We start from the raw sequence: 25,526 nt of genomic DNA, 5'->3' as shown, positions 1-25,526 counted from the left end.
AAGAGAGTATTTGCAAAGTAAGCAGCAAAATATGTTGTGTCAAATCATTATTTTGGACCTGGAGATGTAATGATATCAAATACCTTTCCAGTGATACCTAATCCTATAACACAGAAGGCAGATAGGAACTGATATATAAAACGTATATTTTATAGTACCTACCATGAAAGTATCCTATGTTAATATGTACAACTGCTCATAGTGACCAAAAGAACACGACCATGAAAAAACTATTTTGGTCTATGCTTTAAATGATAAGGCAGAAACTTGAATAAAGGCAGTGGTAGACTGGGCTGGGGAGGGGGGGGAGGGAGGCATTTGCCGGTCTTTGCCCACCGGGCTAAAATTTGCCAGTCCACCCCTGACTAAAGGTCACAAAAGATAAAATTTAGACTACTGAATGCTGGTTCTCTGTTTTGCTACGAGAGTCTTGTACAGCATTCAGGTATTCTGATGATATATCTTGCTTTATTCATTAGATTAGCTCCCCTAGGCTGCAGACGCAAACTCTTGTATCTCCCTTTTTACCAAACAGGGCTACAACATTTCAGGATCTACAGAAGTAGTAACTGAGTGAAAGAGACCAGCAGCTGCAGGCAGCGACAACTACAAGAACAGGTAGAAGAGGGCAGCACACTTTGTCAACTGCCCTGATTTCTTGTGACGAGCTCGCTCAGCCAGGACTTTGACTTTGCAGCTCACCCCTTATTAAGCAGTACAGTGTGAAGCAGGACATCCATCCTTACTATTCTTGCACTCGTAACAGAGTCCTGTATGAGCGGAACAGTCACATAAAATTGGGACTGCCCCAACAGAATCAGGACAGTTGGATGCCCATGTATATGAAGGGAATGGGAAGAGATGGAGAGCAGCCTAACACTGTCTGAAATGATAGTCACGCCTCTTCCATACTCTCTGGCATGAAATGTAAACCTCCTCTCTCTTTAGAAAGCCTGCGCTTGTCCCAATAGTAATGCACATAATGGTTAGATAACATATAAAACAGACAACATGTACCATCTGACAAAAACAAATAGTATTGAGAGTCTGGTCCAAAAAGGTGTATAAATGCACCCAGAAGGACAATGGTTGTAGTAGAAGTGCATCATACACTTGGCTTATAGTAAATACTGTTCTTTTTCTGACACTTGCTGAACTACATGCATAGAAGCAGAGTTTAAATCCCAGAGCTATTTCTTACTGTAATACTAAACCTTGATTTACTCATTCTGACCTGTAACCAGCTGAATACCCCTCAAGAGTCTATTTTCCCCATACATGGGTCCTCAGATACTCTGTGGCCCACAAAACGAGGACAGCTACATGAGCAGGTAAAGTCGGTATTCTAGAACAGAACGATTGCAATGAAATGACAAGAAAGGAAGGCAACTTTACAAAGCAAGTCAGAAATCCGTGAGCCATGCAAGTATTATGACAAATAAAAGCCATGGCCTGCGAAATAGACCAGGAACTGGCATAGGAAGAATCCCTGGTCAGACGTCAAAAGACAAAACTGGAAAAACAAAAACAGCATAAAAGCAAACTAAAATTGCATTATAGTTTCAGATCTCCTTATTGGATGTCTATAAAGACACAGTAAAATGAAAGCAGAAAACTAAATCACAACTGTATATTCGGTAAACTAAAAATGAACCACAATGCACAAGGAAACAATGTGACTTTTAATGTATATATACAATAAGCAATTATGTAAGTAATGCATAAAAACATGCTAAACTCAAATGCGTACAATTTCTTGTTAAACAGCTTATTAGGTTTTCCATTCTCATTTCCCATACATCTCGATGTCCTTGACTATACTCAGACAAGAATGGTCTTGCTCAGCATTATAATTACATTGCCAGCATCTCTGCGGATTCCAGTAACAGTAGCTTTCCCCCAAGGTTCACTGGTAGAAACGTAACATTCAGCATTACGCTCATGATCAACATTGTTATTTAGTTCTGTGATCATTTAAAAACTGTTGATGCAAAATTACGTGGTTTATTTTCTAACACTTGATAACAGAACGTAATAGTTGCTTCCTTTGCAAATCTCAGATTCCATAGTGGCATACAATTGGAATAAAGCAACCAGTAAGCTGCTTTGAGAGCCCAGTGTCCTGTTTAAGTCTATAGCCAGCTCTTCCTACGCTTGCTCATTCACTCTGCTTTTCCCTATGTTCCTAATATAACTACTGGCACTTGTGCTGCACATATGTCTGTACATCTAGTGGTCTGAATTGTAATCAACATAACACATCCGCTAAGAGTTGTTCTCCACGTGTGGATCAAGGTTTTGAGAGTATCAGGGGTGTGGCTGATTGTGTGCTGATGTTATAATGTAATTTTGTTGCCAATATTGAAATATATATATTTGTTTAATACCTACAAAGATAGTTTTAATGTCCTTTAACATCCAAGTGTTTTGTGCTGAAAAGTAAAGGGAGATTTCATTCTTTAGAGATCAGTAAACTATAAATCTAAATATATCTGACATTGAAAATAAACTTTGCTGATAGAAAGCATTCATGGCACTGTGCAGTTTTAAGCTGCTGGCTCTGATCACCCTGTAGTCGGGATAATCTCATCTATTCTGCTGCTCAGCCCCTCATCCATTTAAATGGTACATGTAGTCAAAACTGCTGTGTTACAACTAGTGGATGCAACTGGTTAGCACGTTTCAATAGCCTTGAGGCTGGGCTGTAGTCCAATGTTCTCTGAGATGTGTAATAGTTAAGTGAGCAATGATATCTAGTTTAAAGGATGAGCAAATCATGCTTAATTGTAGTCTTCTCAATTTAATTTTCCATTCATGAAACAGATGTACCTAGAGTGGACTGACATATGTCTGTTTTCCCACAACAGTCCCCTGTATTTACAATGGAACTTAGAAAAACAATTTTTTACAGTTTAAAATCTTGATACACCTAGACGTTTACGACGGATAGATTCCTAATAATATTTTATTACATTTGCAAACAAAAGCACATCCTAAATTTATGCTTCTGTGCTGTGTTTGAGCAACACAGAAAAGGCATTTGTCAATATTATCCTTTAAACTTGTATTCATCATACATTACTTTTTCATAAGGCTTGTGGTAAGTGGGAACTAAAAGAAATATAAAATGTGACTAACCAAGAAACAAACATAAAATATTTTTGTAACCCTTAAACTAACCGATGTACATGTCAGTAACTTGTTCCAACATTTTAAAGTGCCTGAAGCATTTTGAATTTAAATCGGACTTCTAGGAATAGGACACCTACTGGCATTTGAAAATATTATATTAAAGAAGATTACCGGCTACTGTCAGAATGGCAGGGGACAGATGTGAGCAGGGAACACATGTCCTGGACTCCAGCATCTCGGGATACTCACTCGCTGACACCTCTCTAATGACTGGTTCTCCTACAGCCGATGGCAGGAGAATTTTAAAATCAGTATTTCCTACACATAAGGGACTCTTGTGTCAAGAACATGTAAAGGGGCCAGTGTTTTCGACAGGTTGCAAGCCTGTAAGCTGCAAAAGTGCTGCATTATAGAATTTTCCTGGTATTGGCAGGAGATTCACCTTAAGAGAGGTGCTGACGGGTTAGTATCTCCAGAATGGCAGGAGTACCCAGCATCTCTTCTTATATGTAGAGTGAAGGGGGTTTACTATAAAAAGAAATATTTGTGTACATAGCTCATTAAATATTTTAGTAGTATTTCCCTACCTCAGCCCGAGGCCTGGGAGGGGGTGTGATTGGTCCTCCAGCTCACAAGTGGCGAACAAAATTGATTTGCCGTTTCTGTGTTACAGAAATGGCGGAGCTCTGTGATAGCTTTGGCAGGTAGCGACACCTGGGGCTTCAACTAGGGTAGAGAGAAAGTCATCTACTAGATGGTGGTACAGCTTTAAAGAGGAGGTCCATTAAATTGGACTATTACACACATAACTTTTAATATAATATGAATAAATTACATTTATTCAATTTTGTAATCAAGCAAAGTATTTCTTGTTTCATTATTAATATGCAATATCTGATAGACATCAGAAAATTAAATATGCAACAATTGACACAATAAAGAATGAAAAACTATACTTTTAGCAAAAGTTATTAAATGTAATATTTTATGTATGTATGTTTAAGTATAGAAATCACTACATTACATAAATTACCAAATCTCAAGCTGCATGTTGAAGAGAAATACTATTATGTCTCCTATTAAAATGTTGTTGGGAATTGCAAATACAGTATGATATAAGCACGTAAATACATTATTTTATCCTTGCACCAGTCACATTGGTCTGTGTTTACAGCATCTCTTGCAGGGAAGGTCAAAAGTTTTCATCTGAGCTAAGCTGGATCACAGCGTGCATTGTGAAGCTTAGCAAATCAATGTCAATAAGCAGAAAATGCATCTAGTACTCTGAAAGTGAAATAGGACAGGCAATAAAAAATGCATTGTTCATTTTATAACCCTGCAATGCATTTCTAAACAAGTTTGGCATCATCATTCACAGGCAAACATACAGTATAGATATATGTAATAACACTCCTTTAAGGGGTTATGCAAGTAAATATAAGAGTATTTATAGTATGCAAAGTGATTGAGTGAAGTATTTGTTTCAATGATTTATGTGCCATCAATTTAATTTACAAATCCATGCAATGTGTTTCTTTTGTACTTTTCTAAAATGAGGTAGCAGACTGCATCTAATCACTCCCAACATGGGTGAAGGTCCAAACAAGTGCCCTTGGGTTCAGTCAACATTCGTACAGGAAAATAAAATGCAAATTTTGCAAATCAGACCACTTCAGAAGGGAAAGATGCACATTTGCCTAACTGTAGCGTAACCCAACAATCCCACGAAAGACAAGCCAAGAGTTTAGGGCTCCATTTGTGTCTGTTTTTATGTTATTGAATATAACCCCCTTTGTTCTTTTTTATGAGCTACAATAAAAGAAAATTACATTTTAGCTTAATTTAAAAGTAAAATGATCGTATTGCAGTCTTGTATTGTATTAGCAATATGTAGCCTAGTATCGTATTATTGTATTGTAGCCCTGTAAAAGCTACAAAAATTGAAAGTCACATGTTGTTCACCTGTTGTGTCAGTCAGCTCTTACATGTTATGGGGATAGATTAGACTCTGGGTTCGGAGTTCACTCTTATGGCACAATGTGTAATTTCAGAATACAACCCAATCTAAAATGTTATTTAATTTGTTTTGGATAACAGTATTGACAGTCTTGACTTCGAGTAACACTATACATGAACCATACCTTTAATCAAGGTATGCCAAAGGGATCCTTAGCTTAGTTTAGAAATAAAAAATGTACAATCATAAGGGGCTACAAGTGGCCAATAAGCGCAAAATGCGTCTCACTCTACATGAAGCTTCAAACATAACTAGTACATTGTGGGCATGTGCTATAGTAGAATTTTTTTCATATTATATGCTGAAACTCAGTTTGCACCCAACTCTACATGAACCCCTTAATTATTATCTCATTCATGCACTGTGAGCAAAGGGTGGGTAATCTTGGGGACCATGACCAGTCTTTGACCAGTCGCATTAAAGCACATTACTTCCTTGTGGTAATCCTGGGGAAGATGTTTTGGCCATTAGACTCCATGCCCCAGGTAAGTCAACATAAGCCACTAGTAGCACACACTCTAAATCAGTAGGTCCACACTCTAAATCAGCTACATCACCCTCAGTCTGTGACAAAAAGCTTCAATTGAGAAGTTTTGCATTCTAAAAGCTTTTCACCCTGGAACAGATTTGAAACAACAAAAAATAATGTAGAGGCTAATATGACAACACCCATTAGTTGATTTTTTCTTTAATATTTATTATTTTGTAAGGACAGAAATATAAAGCAGCACATTAGAGTGTAAAAATGGCAAAATAGATCTTGGTTTTCCAGTATCAAACTCAACATGTACAAATAAAATAGAAACAACTTTAATAAAAGCAAGCTTGAGTCTGATTCTAGTAACATGGGGAAAGGGTAATAAGGGAGAGGGCAGCCAGAGGGGGCTAGACATCAGCTTATAAAAGTATAAAACAAGAGGAAACAATAATCAAATGACTTAAGGTATGTAAACATGTGACACTGGGTAGTAAAAGAAGAGCAATAAAGAATTGGGACTGAAATAAGGTGTTGTTGGACTCGTCTGTGGCCCTCATGAGACTCAAGGTGCATGATTTATTGTTGCAGAGACTGGCTCTGACTTTCCCTAAAATAATCTGGGATCCAGACCTGTCCAAAGAGATGTCCCTTGTTGTGACGGAAACAGGTGATTTTTTTTCCATGGCCAAGAAATTGCCAAATATAGTTTTTGCGTGCTAGAGTTGTGGGGGTAATGAGGTTTTCCAATTCCTAGCTAATATGCTCTTTACTGCAGCCAAAATATGGCATGTTAATTTGTTATAGTGTAAGCCAACGTTTTGGGGAGGGTAACAGAAGAAAGCTCCAAGGGTCCATTGAGATTGGTGCTTCTATCATATTGTTTAGGAGGTTGAGTACTCTGTCAAAATAAAGGGCATTTACAGGGCAGAACCACCAAATATAGAGGAGTGTACCCCTGTGACCACAGTTTCTCCAGGGAACATCTTCTCAGCCATTGGTAATATACTTTGTAAGCTGTTTCCTTACCATTAGCTGGTAATTGATTTTAACAAGAGTTCTGTACTGTAATCAAGTAGGAAAACATAATTAAAAAGCCATTGTATGACACCATTGTGTGATATACACATATAGAGGCATTAGAAATGCAGAATACAATAATTTACATATGCCTAGTTTACATAGTAAGCACAATTTAGAAATTACAATATCTTACAATATCTTTTTGTAACCCTACCAACCCCAGGGGTCTGCAGAAGCTACAGAGCATGTCAGTCACTTTGCAGACACCCACTGGCTCAGTCAACCCTGAATTGAATTGTATTCAATGTTATCAGTCAGCCAAGATGGACAATGTCCACCTTTCTGTTTAGCAATATCTTGCTATACATTCTCAAATTATATCACCTTACTTTAGTTTCTCTCTCTGTCTTTAAACATATGACCTCCTCACATTTCTCTTCTGATGGATACAGTTTCATAAATGGAATAAAAGTCACAACTAAAAAACAGAAATCACTCTTCAAAGGAAGAGTGTTGGTGGTACCTAGCAATGTAGCATGTTCAGCTCAGGTATTAGTATCTACACTGCAAGGAACACCTGCTGAATATAACATAGTAGACTGTGAATGCTTTTACCAGCCTCACCTACATTATATATAGATTTTGCCTCTTGCATCTATTTTGTTAAGCATAAATATTTGTAATTTCAGGGAAAAAGTAATCAAACAAAATCAAATTTAATTTTAATATTTACATAGGTTTTGCCGTAACTATTCTACAGATTAGCTGCTAGAGAGTGACCACTACTTGACTATAAAAAAGAATGATACATTTTAGTTCTTGTCTAGCACTGTAGGTATGGTTGTAAGTCGATCTCATAATCATTAAATTATCTAGATTGAATGATATTGGCCTTGACTCTGTTTTCATAGAAGAGTAAAATCTATAATTGTTTCTCAGGCAGACATATCAGGTCTCAGTGTATTATTCATAAAAATGTTTTATTCTTTTTGACATAAAGGGCTATTTGTTTTGGGAAATGAAGCATAAAAAGTAGGATGAAGACCACTTAAAATTATAATTCTCTGATCATAATGAGCTTTTGTAAGGCACAAATTGTAAATCAAGGATTAAATTGTGTGCTGATAAGACGATAAATGATGTTAGCCTTTTGGGAATAGTTTGCGTTTTTGCTTGTATCATAGTCAAGGCACAGGCAAGAATGTAGAAACCACAACTAAAGCGTCCAATGTTTATGTTATAGGACTAGTAGCTTCAGTACATTGAACTTAATATACTTGTGTCCTTAAATTTGGTTTTGCTATTAAAGGCACACTATTAAAAAGTGCTCTATGATTTTAAATATAGGGGCATATTCAATTGTTGGCATTACGCAGAAAAGTAACGTGGCGTGCGCACTATTACCGTCATTACGGTAATAGTGCATGTAATTACCGTTATTACGGTACCTTTAACGCTGGATTTCAGCTCGCAGCTCAGGGAGCTGAAATCCGGCTTAGAATTACCGTAATAACGGTAATATTTTTAATGCCGCGGGAAACGCCAACAATTGAATATGACTCATAGACTTAACAAAAATAAAAACTCAAGTTAATACTTTTTCTCTATGTTACTGAATCACTTAGTGAATATGCATCCCATGTATGTGCAGAATCACTGGGTTTCCACACAATGAACAGCAGCTACGACTCACCTGATGGTTACTGTATTAAAAAGGACATAGATGCATAAATATGTAAATAAACCTAAAACCCATCAGCTGCTATAATGACGGGAACCTATAAAGATTCAGGGTGCAAGTGCCAGCGTTCCAGGATCAGGTTTATGGCAATGTTGCATGAAGCAAAGAAACCATTTAGGGGAACAGCCCCCAGAGGGTATACTCTGGAATGAAAGGGGTAAAGCCACTACCACCAAGTGTATAGTAGAATAGGGAAGAGACAACAGAAATCAAAAAGGAAAAAATGGGGGTCCGCGCTCAACAGAAGACCATAAGGAGATGTAAGTGAGAGATTGTTGCGAGTGGCAGAATGCCTGGATTATATGTAAAGAGAATCCAAGAGAGAGGGGAGATTGCTGCATGTGGCAGTGTGGTAACATTGAGCATATTGGAGGGACTGAGTGAGATATATATACAGTTATAATAAACCACATCTATCCCATGTTGTCTGGCAGGCTAACCTAGGTAGGATATTCTTTAATTCACTAAGTGAGAGTGTAAGAGCCCAGGGCTGAGAGTACCAACTTAATGTTATCTCTATTGCACTCCACCACCACGATACCGCATCTGTGTCCACAACTTAAACATACATTACATACATACATTTTCATAAAACGCATATGTGTGGGAGCCCTCTGGTATGGCAACACACAAGAGCTAGCAAGGGCAAAAGAATAGCACAGCTGAGGTGGCACATCACCTACCCAATACACCCCAAGATATACATTTGTATTACATAATTTGTTATTTTTAGATATATCTCCCTTACCTGTAGAAACCTTACACCCAAAACAACAAGGTGCTGCCAGTAGTAGCATCTATTATATAGTAGCTGCTTCACTTTATGTGTTCATTATAATTACACACTGCCATAAGCTGGCTGATCTCATTTCCTGGCTCCAGCAGCGAGGGACTGGATTTCTATACACATTTCCATTTTACTGACCTCAAAACACCTTTCACAAACTGCATACTTGTCAACTGTCCCTAATATCTTTACCTTGAAATCTCCCTATTTTTTAATATTGATCAGCTACACAGGACAATTAGTCTTGTTCTCTAAATTAGATTTAAATTATTACTATTTTTATTTTTAGAGTTTCGAAAATAAAAATGTATTAAACTAGGGAATTTAACATTCAAAAATATATTAAATGAAGTATAAGAAGAATAAATTAATGGGTCGATTTTAATGCACCGAAATTCCCCTACACTATATTACATAGTACATGCGTAGATGTACCAGCCCAGCTGCTAAGCTTCACTAGAAATTAATTTTAAATGTTGGGAAGTTTGAAAGTGGGCTCCAAAGTGTCACACAACAATGTTGGTCAAGGGGTAGTTGTCTTGTGTGAAATTGTGTAACGGGTGGTAATAAGGCAATGTAGTGAGGTTAAGAGGGTGGTTGAGGAATATTATAAGCTTGCCTGAAGAGCTCACAATTTACCAAATATCAAGTGCTCAATTAAAAAAACATGATTCATAAAATAGGCTCTTTTTCTGATCAATTTATACATTCAAACTACTGTATCTGACTCTTTTATTTGTGTAACTGATGGCATAGCATAAGCTGAACCTGTCACTGTGTCCTGTCATAATGGTGTAATCCTCATATAATCACTACAGTAGCTTACATTTCATAAGGATATAAAATAGTGACAAAGAACATATAACACTTAATCATTTTATTTAAAACCTTGGGAAGAGCCTATTATTTACTTTAGCTTAACCCAGTAAACACTTGGTAACTGTATTTATTTTTCTATAATAAAATGTTGAGTTTTGTCTTGACATAACAATGAAACAATTTACCTTTCACTGGTATTGTCTGTCTGCTGGGTATTATGTGTCATACAATAGGATTGTGTATACATCCATATAATCTTAGATCAGCTAGGCACATTTACTGCAAAACAACGCACATAAAATGCATGAAACTAACAACACTATGTACTAGAACTTACATAAACATATTGTGTATTTCACCAAGGTTAACTGAAAAACTCTGTTTCATTATCCATGTCTCCTACATTTTATGTATTTCCAGAATTGTTATTGTATTTTTAATTCTGTCACCTATATTGTACCTGTATCTGGTACTTTTTAAATAAAATATACATTAGTAAGAATATCTATGACCACCTCTATTCCCAATGTATATTAGATATACTCACTGAACACATTAGTCTAAACTGTAAAATACACATACACTCATGATATGTTTGCCTATTATCAGTAAGTTTACTGACAGTTGGTAGAAAATAATCACATTGTTTTGTTCCATCATTAAAAAAACAAAATACCGATAATAGTAAAAATATGTCATCTTCGCCAACGCCAAGTACACATAACCTTCATCACATCTGTTGTTTTTGTCCTGAGTATCTTTGTGGGTGAACTGTGGCTCAGTAGTTAGCACTTCTGCCTCACAGCACTGGGGTCATGAGTTCGATTTCCAACTATGTCCCTATCTGTGTGGATTTTGTATGTTCTCCCGGTGTTTACGTGGGTTTCCTCAAGGTGCTCCGGTTTCCTCCCACACTCCAAAAACATACTGGTAGGTTAATTGACTGCTATTAAATTGCCCTTTGTCTCTCTCGGCCTGTGTGTGTATGTTAGGGGATTTAGATTGTAAGCTCCAATGGAGCAGGGACTGATGTGAATGAGTTCTCTGTACAGCGCTGCGGAATTAGTGGCGCTATATAAATAAATAGTAGAGATGCTCAGAGTCGGTTCCATGGAAAACGAGCACACCCGCACTTAGGGGATCCAAGTACCAAGCCGAGTAATGTAAACATGGGTGTCTAAATAGACGTGTATATGTATTACCTTCCACTTTGCTGCTTTTTCATCAAGTGTTTGTAATCTGTACTTTACATTAAAGGTACCTATCTAGATTATAATTTTGTGGGAATTGGAGCTGATTCGAAGCTCACTGATGAACTCGCTTTTTGCTGGGAATGACAATGGCTCTTTTTAGTGCATTGTCTGGCATCCTGGATTGGTGTAGGTCTGATAAAAACACGCATCCCGGGGAGGTCAGCGCTCCTTGCCATGTATTAGCTGTAGAATTACCTCACTTATCAAAGAAACAGGTGGAGCGATCAAATGAACCATAACTGGTTTCATGATCAAAGGACAATTCCATCTTGCAACACTTTTCTTTTCTGCCGTGTGTGTTTAGTGTTAGTGAGGTTAATAATAATGTAGGATCAAAAAAAGAGCAAAATTATGTGATTCTAGCATATTTTATCAATTTTTTAAAAAAAATACAGATCCAAAACCAAAACACACAAGGGCGGTTTTGCGAAAACCAAAACCAAAACCAAAACCAAAAAACGAAGCTAATCCAGATCAAAAACCAAAACCACTTCACGGGGGTCAGTGAGCATCTCTAATAAATAGATGATGATGAACCCGTTATCCCTTTACTAAGGATACCTTGTTCTGTATAATCTCATATCACCATAATTCGTAAATGTTTTGAATTTCATAAATAGTGTGTCAGTAATTAAAATGCAGTTCATCAATACATTTTTGCAAAAAATATTTTAATAGATGGCCACCCTGGCACCTCATAGGCACATATGAAATTGAGTCTGCAGACAATTTTTGTTGTCTCTTTTACTTCTGCATACTAATTTCCTAAATAGCTCCCTATGTCACATATACCAAAAAACCTGGAATCACATGAATGATGGAAGCGGATTTTAGCAATTTTACTAAATGACTACAAATGTCTTCAGGTAGCATTTCCGCCTTCAGACAATTTAAGTAAAGTGCAAAACTACAACAAATGCTCTCATTTATTTACAGATTGAAAAACACCACAGAAAAATGGCCTTGTATGCTTCAGAATAGGATACAATTATGGGAAAATGCATCAAGCTCGACTAAATAGCTGCCAATTTAACTTTCTGTTTGCAGTTCTCATATAATCTGTCATGCTGTGCAGTGAAATCATTCCACTCTTTATAATTTAAAATGGTTACTTTTACAAGGGCTTTTCTTTTTCCCAAGGAATTTTGGGCTCTTAAAAGGTCACACTCTTGTATAGTTTACTGAATAAAGCTGAAGTTTGAAAAATGTGCTTTCCAAAGTGATTTTACTACCAAGCATGTAATGCATTTTATAGGCTCCCTTTGTTAAATTGCTCTGACAATATTCATTTCCCCCTGTTTCAATCATATTAACAGAAGCTAAAGTTCACCATTGGTAAATTATTCAAAGAGAATACCTGAGAAATCTATATGATGTATCATACACCTGACAGTACCTGTCATCTCATTTCATCATTGGAAACATACACAATGCCCTGAGGCAGGTAAGGATGTTTAACCTTGAGAGCTCATTAGCGCAAAAAAATTGCAGGTAAATTGTAACTAAAATGTTGCTTCTAGATGAATAAGTATCCATAATGGAATAGAAATGCATGGCTTATTTCCAAAAGTATTATGGTAAGAATTTTCCTTTGTACTCATGATTCCCTGAAGTTGGAAATCTAGATTCCAGAATATGTAAAAAAAATAAAAAACAAAAAGTAGGATTGGTTAAACAAGCAGCGGTAAAAGTTCTCCTGCTCTTATACACCCTAATTCTGCTATTGTACAGGTTAAATGAATATCTTAGGGGGCTATTTATCAATAGGTCGCTTACTCCAGTGATAAGTAGGATTTTTAGCGCAGCCATAAATTTACCAAAAAACACTGACAGGGCAGCTGATTGATACGGACAAGGGGTGGTAAAGGTTAATGTACTACTCACTGCGCCAGTCTCTGCAGGTATACGCATACCTTTGTGGGCACCGTATAAACAGTGAGTTCTGGTATCATTGCTATAATTGGTGAAATCATCGCTTTAGTGTTTATTAGGTAAACTTGTGTATGATAAGGAATAGTGTGCCCCTTCTGTTACAGATAATAGAATTCACCTCGGAGATCCATGACCTATATAAAAGACCTTTATAAGGTGACAGAACTCCTCAGTTGTTTATAATACCCTTGTCATTTACAGTACAGGATACATCATCCTCTATATTATGACTTTTGAATAGGTGTCTGCTTCTCATCACAGAAAATGAACAGTATGTCATATAATACCTACATATGCAGAACATGGATTAACCACATTATATAAGTATATTGCAGGTTACCAAGTAAATCATATACAACTTGTGTCTAATTTGTCTACGGTAACGTGTATGATGTAACAGTCAAAAGATATTTATGTCAACACTACCAAATTATATGGGTAATGTACACCCTTAATGAAAGTGCTAACAATATTAAAAACTGCAAAGGAGTTGCATCCATATACACCATAACAAGCTCACTTTTTTTTTTTGCATACAGAAAAATACTGCTTGCTTTTGTATGTATCACACAAATAGAGGACAGGTTTAGTTTTGCATTGCAATTTAGAGTTAATCTAGGATGCCTCCCTCCCAACTCTATTTCTGTCCAATCAGTTTAAAGTACAACTATTATTTGTAATGTAATCTAAACAATAAATTATGAATTACTCAGAGCTACCTTTAGAAACAGGTACATAGCGTAAGACAACATAAATAGTATACCCTGCATCTAATGCCTACATATAGGGGCGTATTCAATTAGCAGCGATTTTTGGAGGAACATCGCGACTGCGCATGTTTTCCGGTACTACCATGCCACAGTATCGCAGATTTCTTTGCACACGCCTAAGGGGGTGGGAAAAAATCTGCAATGCTACATTGTTGCGGAGTGCCTTTGCGACCGTTCCGACACTAATTGAATATGCCCCTTATAGTCCATAACAATGTAACATATTTATATAAAAGTGATGCTAATTTCACTTTAAGTAGCAATCGTTAGTATGTGTTGCTTTTATTTCATTGTGCATTTTAGCGTTCAGGATTCCACCATTTTTCCACCTGTAAACTGCAATGAAGACACTGCATCAAGTATCAAATATATAATTCCCACAGGAAATAACAGAATTTGTTGGTTTGATAAATTCAGTTACAGCTTTGAAAATGGAGTTTAAATGGATAATCACGAGTGGCGTCAAAAAAAATGTTATGGTTGACTGAATGTGCTTAGGATGGTAGAGTACTGAAACATTTCATTGCTAAACCTTTAAACCTTGATCAAATTAATTTTCATATAATGCGCAGACAAAGCTACACTTGAGAAAACTAGTAATTTATTATACAAATTTGAAAAGTGTTCAGCCAAGGAAGGCAGCCTCTCAGTCAATGTTTTATGGCAGCTAGAAAGAGGACGAAAAGTATAGCAAAGAAAATTGCCATGAAAATAATTATATCAAAACTCAGTAAGAGATATGTGATGATAAACCTCCCTAAGCAAACGTTTCTTATCTCCCAGATTAATCGTTCATGCAAAAACTTGGTCAGATGCACATTTAGCTAATAATCACTGCAAGCAGACATCTACTCACTAAACAGTGTCAACATATTGGCTTGTGCCAGTAAAATTCTAGTAAACACCATCTGCACACACTAAAGTGTCTCACTGGTTAGACAATTTATCATCAAACTTACACTGTCAGAGTTGTAGACCAACATAGCATATATAATATCAGAAAGCAATGTCTCCTTTTCATTTACAACATCAACAGCTTGATTCAATACAAAAAATAGCATGTGATTATTCTATGAAAATGTATCACAAAATAGGTACCCCATGATATTTTATTATATTACGATCATCAATTATTTTTAGCAGCATTTTCCTTGGATGAGGTGTGAGTTTCTATTATATTTATTTTCCTCCTGATATCCACACATAGTCAACTTTAAAATGTGTGGCTCAGAAACTAACCTGTAAGGAATTAGAGCATTAGAATATTCATAAGACAGCACCAACATGTGCAGAACTATTTACGTATCCATAGACCAAAACTGTTAAATAATTGAGTGGTCTCCGGTACTCCATCTTGTTTTTATGGTCTTTCTATTTTAGCAGCTGCTTACATAATCATCAGTGTACACTGAAAGGGTTTGTGTATTACACATTTTTAGCAATTTTCAGGTTTCCATACCTATAGGTATATTAAATTTGCTGTGATTTGTATTATCTATATATTTTAGATTGAAATAGATATTTGTCAGTTCTATTGAAATGTGGTCATTTTTTACACATTTATTTTCTAATTTTTGTGTTTTATATATACTAAATACTTGTGGAGGTAAGAAACAGGCGCTGTTATACAACGATCAGCCACAACATTTAAACCACTGACAAGTGAAATGAATAACATTGATTATTTCATTACAATGCAACCTGTCATGGGGTGAAATATATTAGGCAGGAAGTGAACAGTCAGTTCTTGAAGATGTTAAGGAAACAGGAAAAATGGGCAAGCGTAAGGATCTCAGCAACTTTGACAAGGGCCTAATTGTGATGGCTAGATGACTGGGTCAGAGCATTTTCAAAATGGCCGGTCCTGTGTGCTGGCCCCAGTATGCAGTGTTTAGTACCTACCCAAAGTGGTCCAAAGAAGGACAACTTGTGAATGGTCAGAGTGGTCATGCTGACTCCTGACCATGAACGAAAGCACCTACAACAAGCACCTGAGCGTCAGAGCTGAAGAATGGAGCAATGGAAGAAGGTGGCCTGGTTTAGTGAATCATGTTTTCTTTTACATCATGCTGATGGCCACTTGTGAGTGCTTTGTTTAGCTGGGGAAGAGATAGCACCAGGATGCATTATGGGAAGAAGGCAAGCCGGCGAAAGCAGTGTGATGCTCTGGGCAATGTTTTGTGGGTAAACATACATTTATGTGGATGTTACTTTGACACATACCATCTACCTAAACATTGTCACAGACTAAGTAGACCTCTCTATGGCAGCGGTATTCCCTGATGGCAGTGTGCTAGGGTTCCCCCGAACCCCACATAAGCTTTTAGAACAGGATCAGAGGTTTTCACCTATAGCAGCCACCTTTCCTGAAGAAATACATCTATTCTCACAGGTTCTCGGATGCCCTCAGGATTTTCACTAAGCTTATACTGAAGGGACAGGTAGCGAGGAATAGGAGGCTGGAGCGCAACTCTAGGAGTGAGTGTGCAAAGTAACGAGAGCCTGGCCAAATGGTCGAAGGTCAGAAGCAAACAAGGATAGTCCAAAGTCAGGCCAGGAAGTTGGGGACAGACAACAAGTAAGATCAGTCTAGGTACAACGTCAAAGGGTCAAAGGCAGGCAATAAACAAGAGTGGTCTAGAAAACAAAGCCAAAGGGTCAGGTACCATGTGATCAAACAGCAAGATAACAGACTCAGAGCAGGCACAGCAATTGCATGGCAAGAACGCTATACACGGCAGCGGGGCTAAGCCCTCCCTGCCTTTTAAAAAATGGAGGGCTAATCAGGAAGAGGATAGGGGTCACACCCTGAGAACGATACAGGAGATTGCAATCAAGTGACTGCAGTCTGAATTGCGTGCCTCAGCTGCCTTGTCAATAGCTGAGGCGGGAGAAAACAAAGGCATCCCGGGCTGCCTAGGCAACAGCTGGGATGTCGGGATGTGGAGGGGAGGAAGTGGCAATGACTCAGGTAAAACTTGTAACACAGTGGCCTCTTTCAGCAAAATAATGCGTCCTGCTACACTGCAAAAATTGTTCAGGAATGGTTTGCGGTACATGACAAAGTGTTGAAGGTATTGACTTAGCCTCCAGGTTCTCCAGATCTCAATCCGATCGAGCAACTGTGGGATGTGCTGGAATAACAAGTCCGAGCCATGGAGGACCCACCATGCCACTTACAGGGCTTAAAGGAACTGCTGCTTATGCCTTGGTGCCAGATACCACAGTAAACCTTCAGTCTTGTGGAATCCATGCCTTGACGGGCAACAGCTGTTTTGGCGGCACAAGGGGGACTACACAATATTAGGCAGGTGATTTTAATGTTGTGGCTTAATATGACTTTTGATAGTATATTGTATATGTATAAACAATTAAACAAAAACTAGGATCCACATACAAATTTAATTTGCAATTTAATTAGAATAAAATCACATTTCCAGTCACACCTCATCCAGGTGAAATGCTATTAAAATAATTCATAATGTTAATATAATGAAATATCATGTGACACCTATTTTAACATTTTTAAAGTGTTTTACTCCAATGATCACACTCATATAATGTGTAGATGGCCCATGGGGGTGGTCAACGTGGGTGTGTATTTGCTCAATCATAATGTTACACCTAACTGCACATATAGATACAATGCAGAAAGTAAGTTTGTAAAGGACTCCTAGGGCTAGATTTACTAAACTGCGGATTTAAAAAAGTGGAGATGTTTTCTATAGCAACCAATCAGATTCTAGTAGTCATTTTGCAGATTGTACTAAAAAAATGATAACTAGAATCTGATTGGTTGCTATAGGCAACATCTCCACTTTTTCAAACCCGCAGTTTAGTAAATCTAGCCCCTAATGTTTATCTGCATTTGTCAATAACTATGTATATTGAAAATCTCAACACTTGGAATAAATTGATAGAATTATACTTCATAATTAGTAATTTCTATAATGTCCAAAAATATTAACATATACTTAAATATATTGTTTATTCTATTCTTAAGACTCAGGAAAATGTTTTATTTTATAGTTTTTTTTAGAAATTCTTTTACTGACCTGCTTTTAATGTTAACCACAGAATATTGGCCAGAGCACTCCAGGCTTTCCTACTGACCACTCTACAATAAGTAACATCAGTGCCTTCCCTTTTCTTGACGTCACCTGAGACAATCATTTTCCGGCGACAGGCTACATACTATGCTGGAGAATTGGGCCTGATGTAGACAGTTTTAAATAGCTCCCATAATGCACATGGTAATTTCTTACTTTCTCCCCATACCTAGTGCCATGCTACACACAACACATTAATATATATAATTTTCTTCATTCATCAACTGCACTAGTGTTGGGAGAATTTTATAAAAGTAAGGGCATAAAGCATAATAACTAAATAACGTATCCTGCACAGGAATTTGTAAATCAAAGATAACATCTTTGTTCATAACGGCCACATTTGTTGCATAACATCAGAGACTACGATTCAGATCAGGAAAACTTTAATCTCCGGAAATAATCACTGTTTCATGCATATTCCCTTTAATTTACAATTTGACATTACATCTACATTGTTTGAAATCACCAGGTTCAGCATGTATTTCTCTCATCAGTTCATCTATGATGTGGCACATGTAATTAGAACATTCCCATGAAAATCTGCTGCTAACAGAGCTACTTCACTTGATGTCTGAATAATTAATGGCTGCCATTATTAACAGATTATTTGGTCTGCTTCCATTTCCATTTGCAAAAGTATTCTCTTCCTCAGTCACAGAAATATTAAATAGCTTCACATATATTCAAATAACCATTGCTTTCCCCACATTTAAGCAATAGCATTTCAAATCACAGAAGCTACATTTTTATGAGTATCCACGTTAGCTAAAAGAAAACTGACAAATATACTTTAACTTACAAGTGTCAAGTATGTTAATATAACAATTAAATTTCCCTTAGATGATAAAATATTGTTTTTTTTATGATGCTAAATGTAATGTTACATGCAGACCCAGACATGTGGGAAGGACATATACATCCCGAGTCATAGAGTAGTAGAATTGTAGGCGCTATACATATATATATAAATAGATAGATAGATAGATATTCCCAAAATGCAGATGAACTTTCATATGGCTTCTAGAAAAAATATAAGGTTCTTATTGCACATTTTAATCAAACTGTGGATACCCACGTCAAGGTGACCTCTTTCAGACTGACAATTTATAATTTTATAATATGGGGCATACCTCTTTTAGTGCCTCTAAACTACAGGTAGGACTAGACTGTTCTGATTAAAAACACCTCTGGATAGAAGCGTGGGGTTCTGGGCCAAAATGAAGGCAACCATAAGCTTCAAAATATACAAAATTGCAGGGAGGGTGGTCCGGACACACATTTCCAAAACTATTTAAATATATTTTCTTACATTACTACCATCCTATACATTAAAAAGCCAATCAAGTTGATGATGATGATTGGCATCTCTAGTATATGGTCACATCAAGATATGCTTAAATGCGCTTTAAACATATGTTATGCAGACACATACACTATCGTAAGATATGCACAACTCAACATAACCATGGAAGTGAGCAATTTGTTCATGTACGTTCCAACCCTACATGAGGACCTCTGTCTCTAATATGTCTCTCTTTGTAATTAATGAGCTTCAGAAATGTTAAAATTAAATTGATCAATTAAGCCATCATTATGGGATATAATTGGATGTACTTATGTTTGTTTTTGTTTATGCTGCTCGGGACTCCATAATTTCTGCACTTTTAATGCCCTATTTGCACAGTCCCCCTTCTGGTTGGAAAACTTGCAGTGCGGTGGGCACTTGCATGCTCGGTGAAAAAGTCAAACATGGACTTTTTCTTACTATTTGATAACAGTATTCCATTAAAGTCTGCACACCAGGGAAACATGGTCAAATATAGGCAAATTATGGTGGGGATATAATATTTATTAGTGGTATTTGAAATGAGACAGCTGGAAAAATTGTTTCAAGTAGAATATTCAAGTGGGGAAGTATTGCCAACTTGGTCCATAGCAGCCAAATGGACAGGTGCCACAGGATCATAGTGTCACTCTCTCACCAACACAGTCCTTATTGTAAGTTCTCCAGATTCCACAAACATTGTCAATTTGCAACACAGACAAAAAACACTGTCACTTTGCCTTAGGCCATAATGCCTTGTAAATTGAATACTAACTGAAGGTAAATGACAATTATGTACACAAGGGACTTATACCTAATCATGGAATATTAATAATTATTTAATCAATTTGTGGTTAATTAAATTTCTTCACACTTCAGCCAACATTTTGTCCATTTGTAATGCATAAATGAAATGTCTATGCAACACATTTAAATACAATTTAACTTAGTTTTACGGATTGCATATATCTTTATCTTACTCACTGTTAAATTGTTAAATGGATAGAAAATGTAAACTGATATTCATTTGGCTCAGATTTTACACATTAATATTTTCTCTATACACTTAACAAATGACTAAAATATATGTCCTGGAATACTAAATGGTTACACTGTAGATGTGATCACTAGTGCAGTGTACTTATTCTGGGGCCTGAGTTATTACTGTATATCATTAGTGGGTTTTAAACTACCTGAAATAAGTCCAGACTGTATGTTTATTCATATATATTTAGAGCAACTCATTCTTTGAGATCCAAAAATTTACTGTGGCTCTTTTGTTCGCCCTATCAATAAGCCATGTTAATATTATTTATGTTGTCCTGATAAAAATATATGTATCACATGTTAAACAAATTTAACACACTATATGAAGCATATATAGTGTATATTCTTCATTCAAGACTGCATATTGTTTTTACAATAGTTTCTAATACAAATTACAATATTGTACAGTAAGATATTAATTACAGTAAATGCAGGGCCGGTGCTAGGGTCCATGGCGACCTAGGCAAAATCGGCGCCCTCTCCCCCCCCCGCGCAAAAATCGGCGCCCTCCTCCCCCCTCACCCCGTCTCTCCTTACCTTGTCTCACCACCGCCGCCTCTCTGCTCCGTCTCCTCCCCTCCACTCACTGACACTAGTGAGTGGAGGGGAGGAGACGGAGCAGAGAGGCAGCGGTGGTGAGCAATAGCCTCTCCCCCCTCCCCCGTGCATCTGCATGCTGTGCGGCGGCCGTGACAGGTATGGTCAGCGGTCGCCGCACAGTTTTAAAATTAATTTCCAGTTCTGTGCCCTCCAGGCGCCCTCCAGAGCCCGGCGCCCTAGGCAAGTGCCTAACCTTGCCTAATGGGAGCGCCGGGCCTGAGTAAATGCATAGTACAGTTACCTTTTGCTACAATAAAGTGCATGCTAAATTGTAGGTAAGCTGCAATACAGGTGCATATACAGTAACATGCTTATGCTTTTGAATTTATCTTCATATGAACCACATAAAACAACATGTACAGTCATAAATTAAGAAACACATTTCACATTATGACATTGTAAACCCTGCTTACCGATATATAAAATAAACTAAAACTGTCTAAATAAAAAATAAAATCAACCTAAACAAAACATTGTAATTACACAATAAATACATACACGAAAATATAATTGCATAATAAACTACTGTCGTGATAAACAATATCAAAGTAATAATTATTTAGAAAAACAAAAGCTTAACACAATAATGGCAAAGCACTAACAAAACAATTGACTAAAAATCATAAAAATCAATGATATTCATACCGAAAAAGACAAATGCTTCAGTGGCACACTTTAATCTAAGTAGTTAATCAATACAATTACATTATAATTACATAACACTGTCTTAATTTGAATAATAACCACCTAGTCAGTATACATTGGACAATAGAGCCTTACCTTTGCCATTTGGGCTTGCACACCAGTAGCTTTCAGAGATGCAACTGCTTTCTGCGCTGCTGCAGGACTGTCAAAATCTACAAATCCATAGCCTGCAAACATGAATATAGGAATCAGTCAACAAAACAACTGAATAGGAGCTGTTATTTCATTTTACATGGCACTGCTATCAAAATGAAGGCAATCACTATTGTGTTCAGGTTCATCCATATACTGCATGATTGTAACAATTTAAAGGTATACTGGTCGAATTGGAAATTTAGAAGCAGTGATATGGAAAATACAACTCAATGGCTGGGAATCACTTAACCCCGAAAACATTAAGGAATTTCATTGGCTTAAATAAATTTTAGCCCTAATATTAGGTGCTTTTTAACACTATTTAGTAAAATACAAGGACATATTTGGTAACAGAAGGCTAATCACACTGCGTCTCACACTTCTCCCTTGTCTCATATATACACAGCATAAAGCGCTACGTAATTTGCTGGCGCTATATAAATAAATTATAACGACGACGATGATGATGATGACATAATCGGACACACACACACACAACACCTGAGAGAGAACAACATCCAGGATACACAGACACAGAATTGCATCCAGTTTAAAGAACTAGAGCAGTTGTTCTGTGCAGTTCACACCAATATATTGATCCCAGGCTAAAGCACAGACTGATATAAATCCAGGCCAGATTTCTCCTCCCCATCAAACTAAAATCTGGCTGTATCATTAAAGTACTAAAATCTGTAGTGTATCACCAAACATGTCTGTGTCATGAGATGGATGCTAAAAATGGCACTGAGTAATGTAGAAGTAATAAACAGAAGAACACCAAAGGTTTGTTCAGTTGCTGTGTGTTTCCCTTGTTGACTGAGTTATACAAGGCAGCAGTCATTTTTCTGGAGATCAAAATGAACTGAGGCCTAAGCAAATAGCTCACCCTCTGTGACGGCGGTATTGGAGACAAATTTGTTTGTGACTATTGATTACCAAGTGGTGAGTTAGACAAGCAGTGGGGAGAAGGATAAGTATAGCATACTGCACTATATTGGCCCACTTAAACCACATGGTATTGCCTCACCTTTTTATAAATATAAAATCATGCATTACCATGGAACAAAGCAAGCCAATTTGAGTGTTTTTTATTATTGCAAAATATATAAAAATATAATGTCAAGCTAGCCATATAACAGGCCATTAAACACAGGGGCAAACACAGGATTTGTAGAGGGGGGTTTCCATACCACGCCACCAGGGAGCGTGACCAGCATGCATGGGGGCGTGACTATCATTTTAGACAGTGCTTGGCTGCTCTCCAGCTCTTTCTATCCCCATAATATACATGGGCAATGCTGCATGCACTACTGTTAGGTGCACACAGCTCTCCCTTTTCAAGCAGATCTGTGTGAAGCAGGGGCAGGGTCCAGACACCTCAAATATACACAGTGCCCCAGGCTTGGAGAGGAGTTTCCAGGCACTTGGAACCCCCCCCCCCCCCCCCTCGGTTTGCCTATGAAACAGGACATCTTACTTGCTGATGTTCCAGATAACACCTAATAACTCAATTGCAAATCAAGTATTTTATTCACTTTTACATTTATTTTTTAAAGCAGATAGGCACAATAACTGATATGATACATTTTACGAGCACAAGACAGGGTTGTATTAATTAAATTCTCTGCATGAGGGTTGGTACAATAAACTAAACTGTGCCAAATTATCTTCACAACGATTGTTGGCTGACCTTGCCACATGCTGCCAAGTTCACTTTGATATATAGTGTTCCTGTATAGATTTAAAAGCAGAAAAAATACCCAATGTACTGTTTATGAATGTGTGTGAGTTTAACTAAAGAGAAAATCTGCTGACAAAACTGGACCTAGTGAATGCCTATGTGGTAGAGAGTACAGACTGCAATCTCCAACGATGCAGGAACTGAGGTGAATGATTAAAGAAGATTTGTCCAGGGGAGGAGAAAAGAAATCTTATAATGTTGTACGTTTATTTAATCAAGAGATATGTTCTGGTACACAAAGAAACAACCGTGATTGCACAACTACAACTCTGTCAGCAGTTTATCAACTAACCTGTTATTAAGCCTGTATGTACAGGGGGACCTGTTTACTTTTATACCACCAGAGCTTGAGATTGGAAGAAGAACTGAGTTATCCTGAGTGACTGATCCGGAGGTAGGTGCCAGGGTCATGGTATGACACACTGCCAGCGAACAGGGGGCTACATATTGTTTCATTGGGTTGTATGCTGATTATTCTTTTTCATTGGTGTTTTTTTTTTTTTACTATTTATGTGCTGAATACTGTAGTATGTGGACAATAAAGTGGGCCCGTCCCTGACACACAGTGGAGGCAGAAATTTTGTAGGATTAACCAATATTTCATTTCTGTTCACTAAAGCTGGGTACACACTACAGAATTTGCCACCAACTTTTTATGCCGATCGATTTTACACCCAATCGATGGTCCGATCGCTCGGTCCATGGACTGCATACACACTAGCCTTGTTTTAGACGATAAAGGGAAGAACGACAGTCCTGTTAGCGACTTTTCACAGACATGTTGTCGTGAGCAATGATTGTAATTTCGCACTCACTGTCATGGAACGGTCGGAAACTTATACACACTACACAACAGAAATGAGATTGGAACGAAAATATTTAACGGTACGACCAACCAAATGAGGCGACAATCGTCCATTTGGGCAGACTTTCGACCATCGTGTCACTGCACACACAGACCCAACTTTTGAACGAGCGGTCGTATGTCGGCTGGTTGAGCCGATTATTGGACGAAAACCCTGTAGTGTGTACCCAGCTTAAGACCTAGTGACATCATTGAGGCATGAGATATGCACCACCGGTAGCTACACAGAAATGCCATTTTCCAATTGACTACTAACATAAGTCACCCACACTTTCCCCTCCAGTTGTTATTCTGCTACCTTCTGTATCATGTGTCCCGAACATTTCAGGGGCAGAGCCATCTTTACCCTCTGTTGCATGTTATTGTATGTAATTTGTGTCATGTCATGATCCACTCCATGTACATTGTTGCGTAGTGTGCTGGCACTTTATAAATAAATAAATAATAATAATATGTTGTACCTAATTAACTGGTAGGCAGCATTTTCATGTGTATTGTTGCATCAAGCATAATGGCCATAATTATTTAGATATATAATAATAGTCAAAATTAAAAACCAAAACTAACATGAGGATTACAATACAATATTGTCTGAAATGTGATTTTTTTTCCCCCCCACTCATTAATCAGAGAGGGATCATTTATGGGTGAAGAGTGAACAGTGAAAAAATTGTCAAGACAGGCGATAAGTTCTTTTTCTAAACACAAGCAGTTTTCTCAATCTTCCGCTCACCTTGTTGCTAAGTATGTACATAATGGAAGCAAATGCTTAAGTCAGGGAATATTTTCCAAGGCAGACCATAATATTTATAACTATCCGTTAAACTTGTAAAAAAAAACCCCATCTGGCATATCCAAAAATAAAGCGGAACATATTCCGCAGATGTTTCACAGATACAAATACAGTTCTTTAAAATAGGAGCTAGAGCACTGTATTTTCTGTCAAACATTTTGTTATTATTAAGCTAAAATTTTAACCTATTTAAAATATTTTAACCTTAAAAATATTGTGTAATTCATGTTAACATGTCATCAAGACAGTGCAATT

General features: G+C 37.2%; 1 protein-coding gene across 4 annotated transcripts in view; it reads right to left on the bottom strand.

The window, feature by feature from the left end:
- Positions 1 to 25,526, bottom strand: part of RBMS3 (RNA binding motif single stranded interacting protein 3) — a 466,009-nt gene that overhangs the window by 210,389 nt on the left and 230,094 nt on the right. For all 4 annotated transcript variants that reach the window (XM_075212374.1, XM_075212376.1, XM_075212375.1 and 1 more), the window contains exon 4: positions 21,813 to 21,904. In XM_075212374.1, coding sequence (XP_075068475.1) covers positions 21,813 to 21,904 — 92 coding nt within the window. The remainder of the gene's footprint in view (positions 1 to 21,812; positions 21,905 to 25,526) is intronic.

This window comes from Mixophyes fleayi, chromosome 5, assembly GCF_038048845.1.
Source record: "Mixophyes fleayi isolate aMixFle1 chromosome 5, aMixFle1.hap1, whole genome shotgun sequence".
In the NCBI taxonomy this organism is placed as follows: Eukaryota; Metazoa; Chordata; class Amphibia; order Anura; family Limnodynastidae; genus Mixophyes; species Mixophyes fleayi.
Note: the sequence above shows the minus strand (reverse complement) of the source record. Positions and strands in the feature narration are given on the sequence as shown.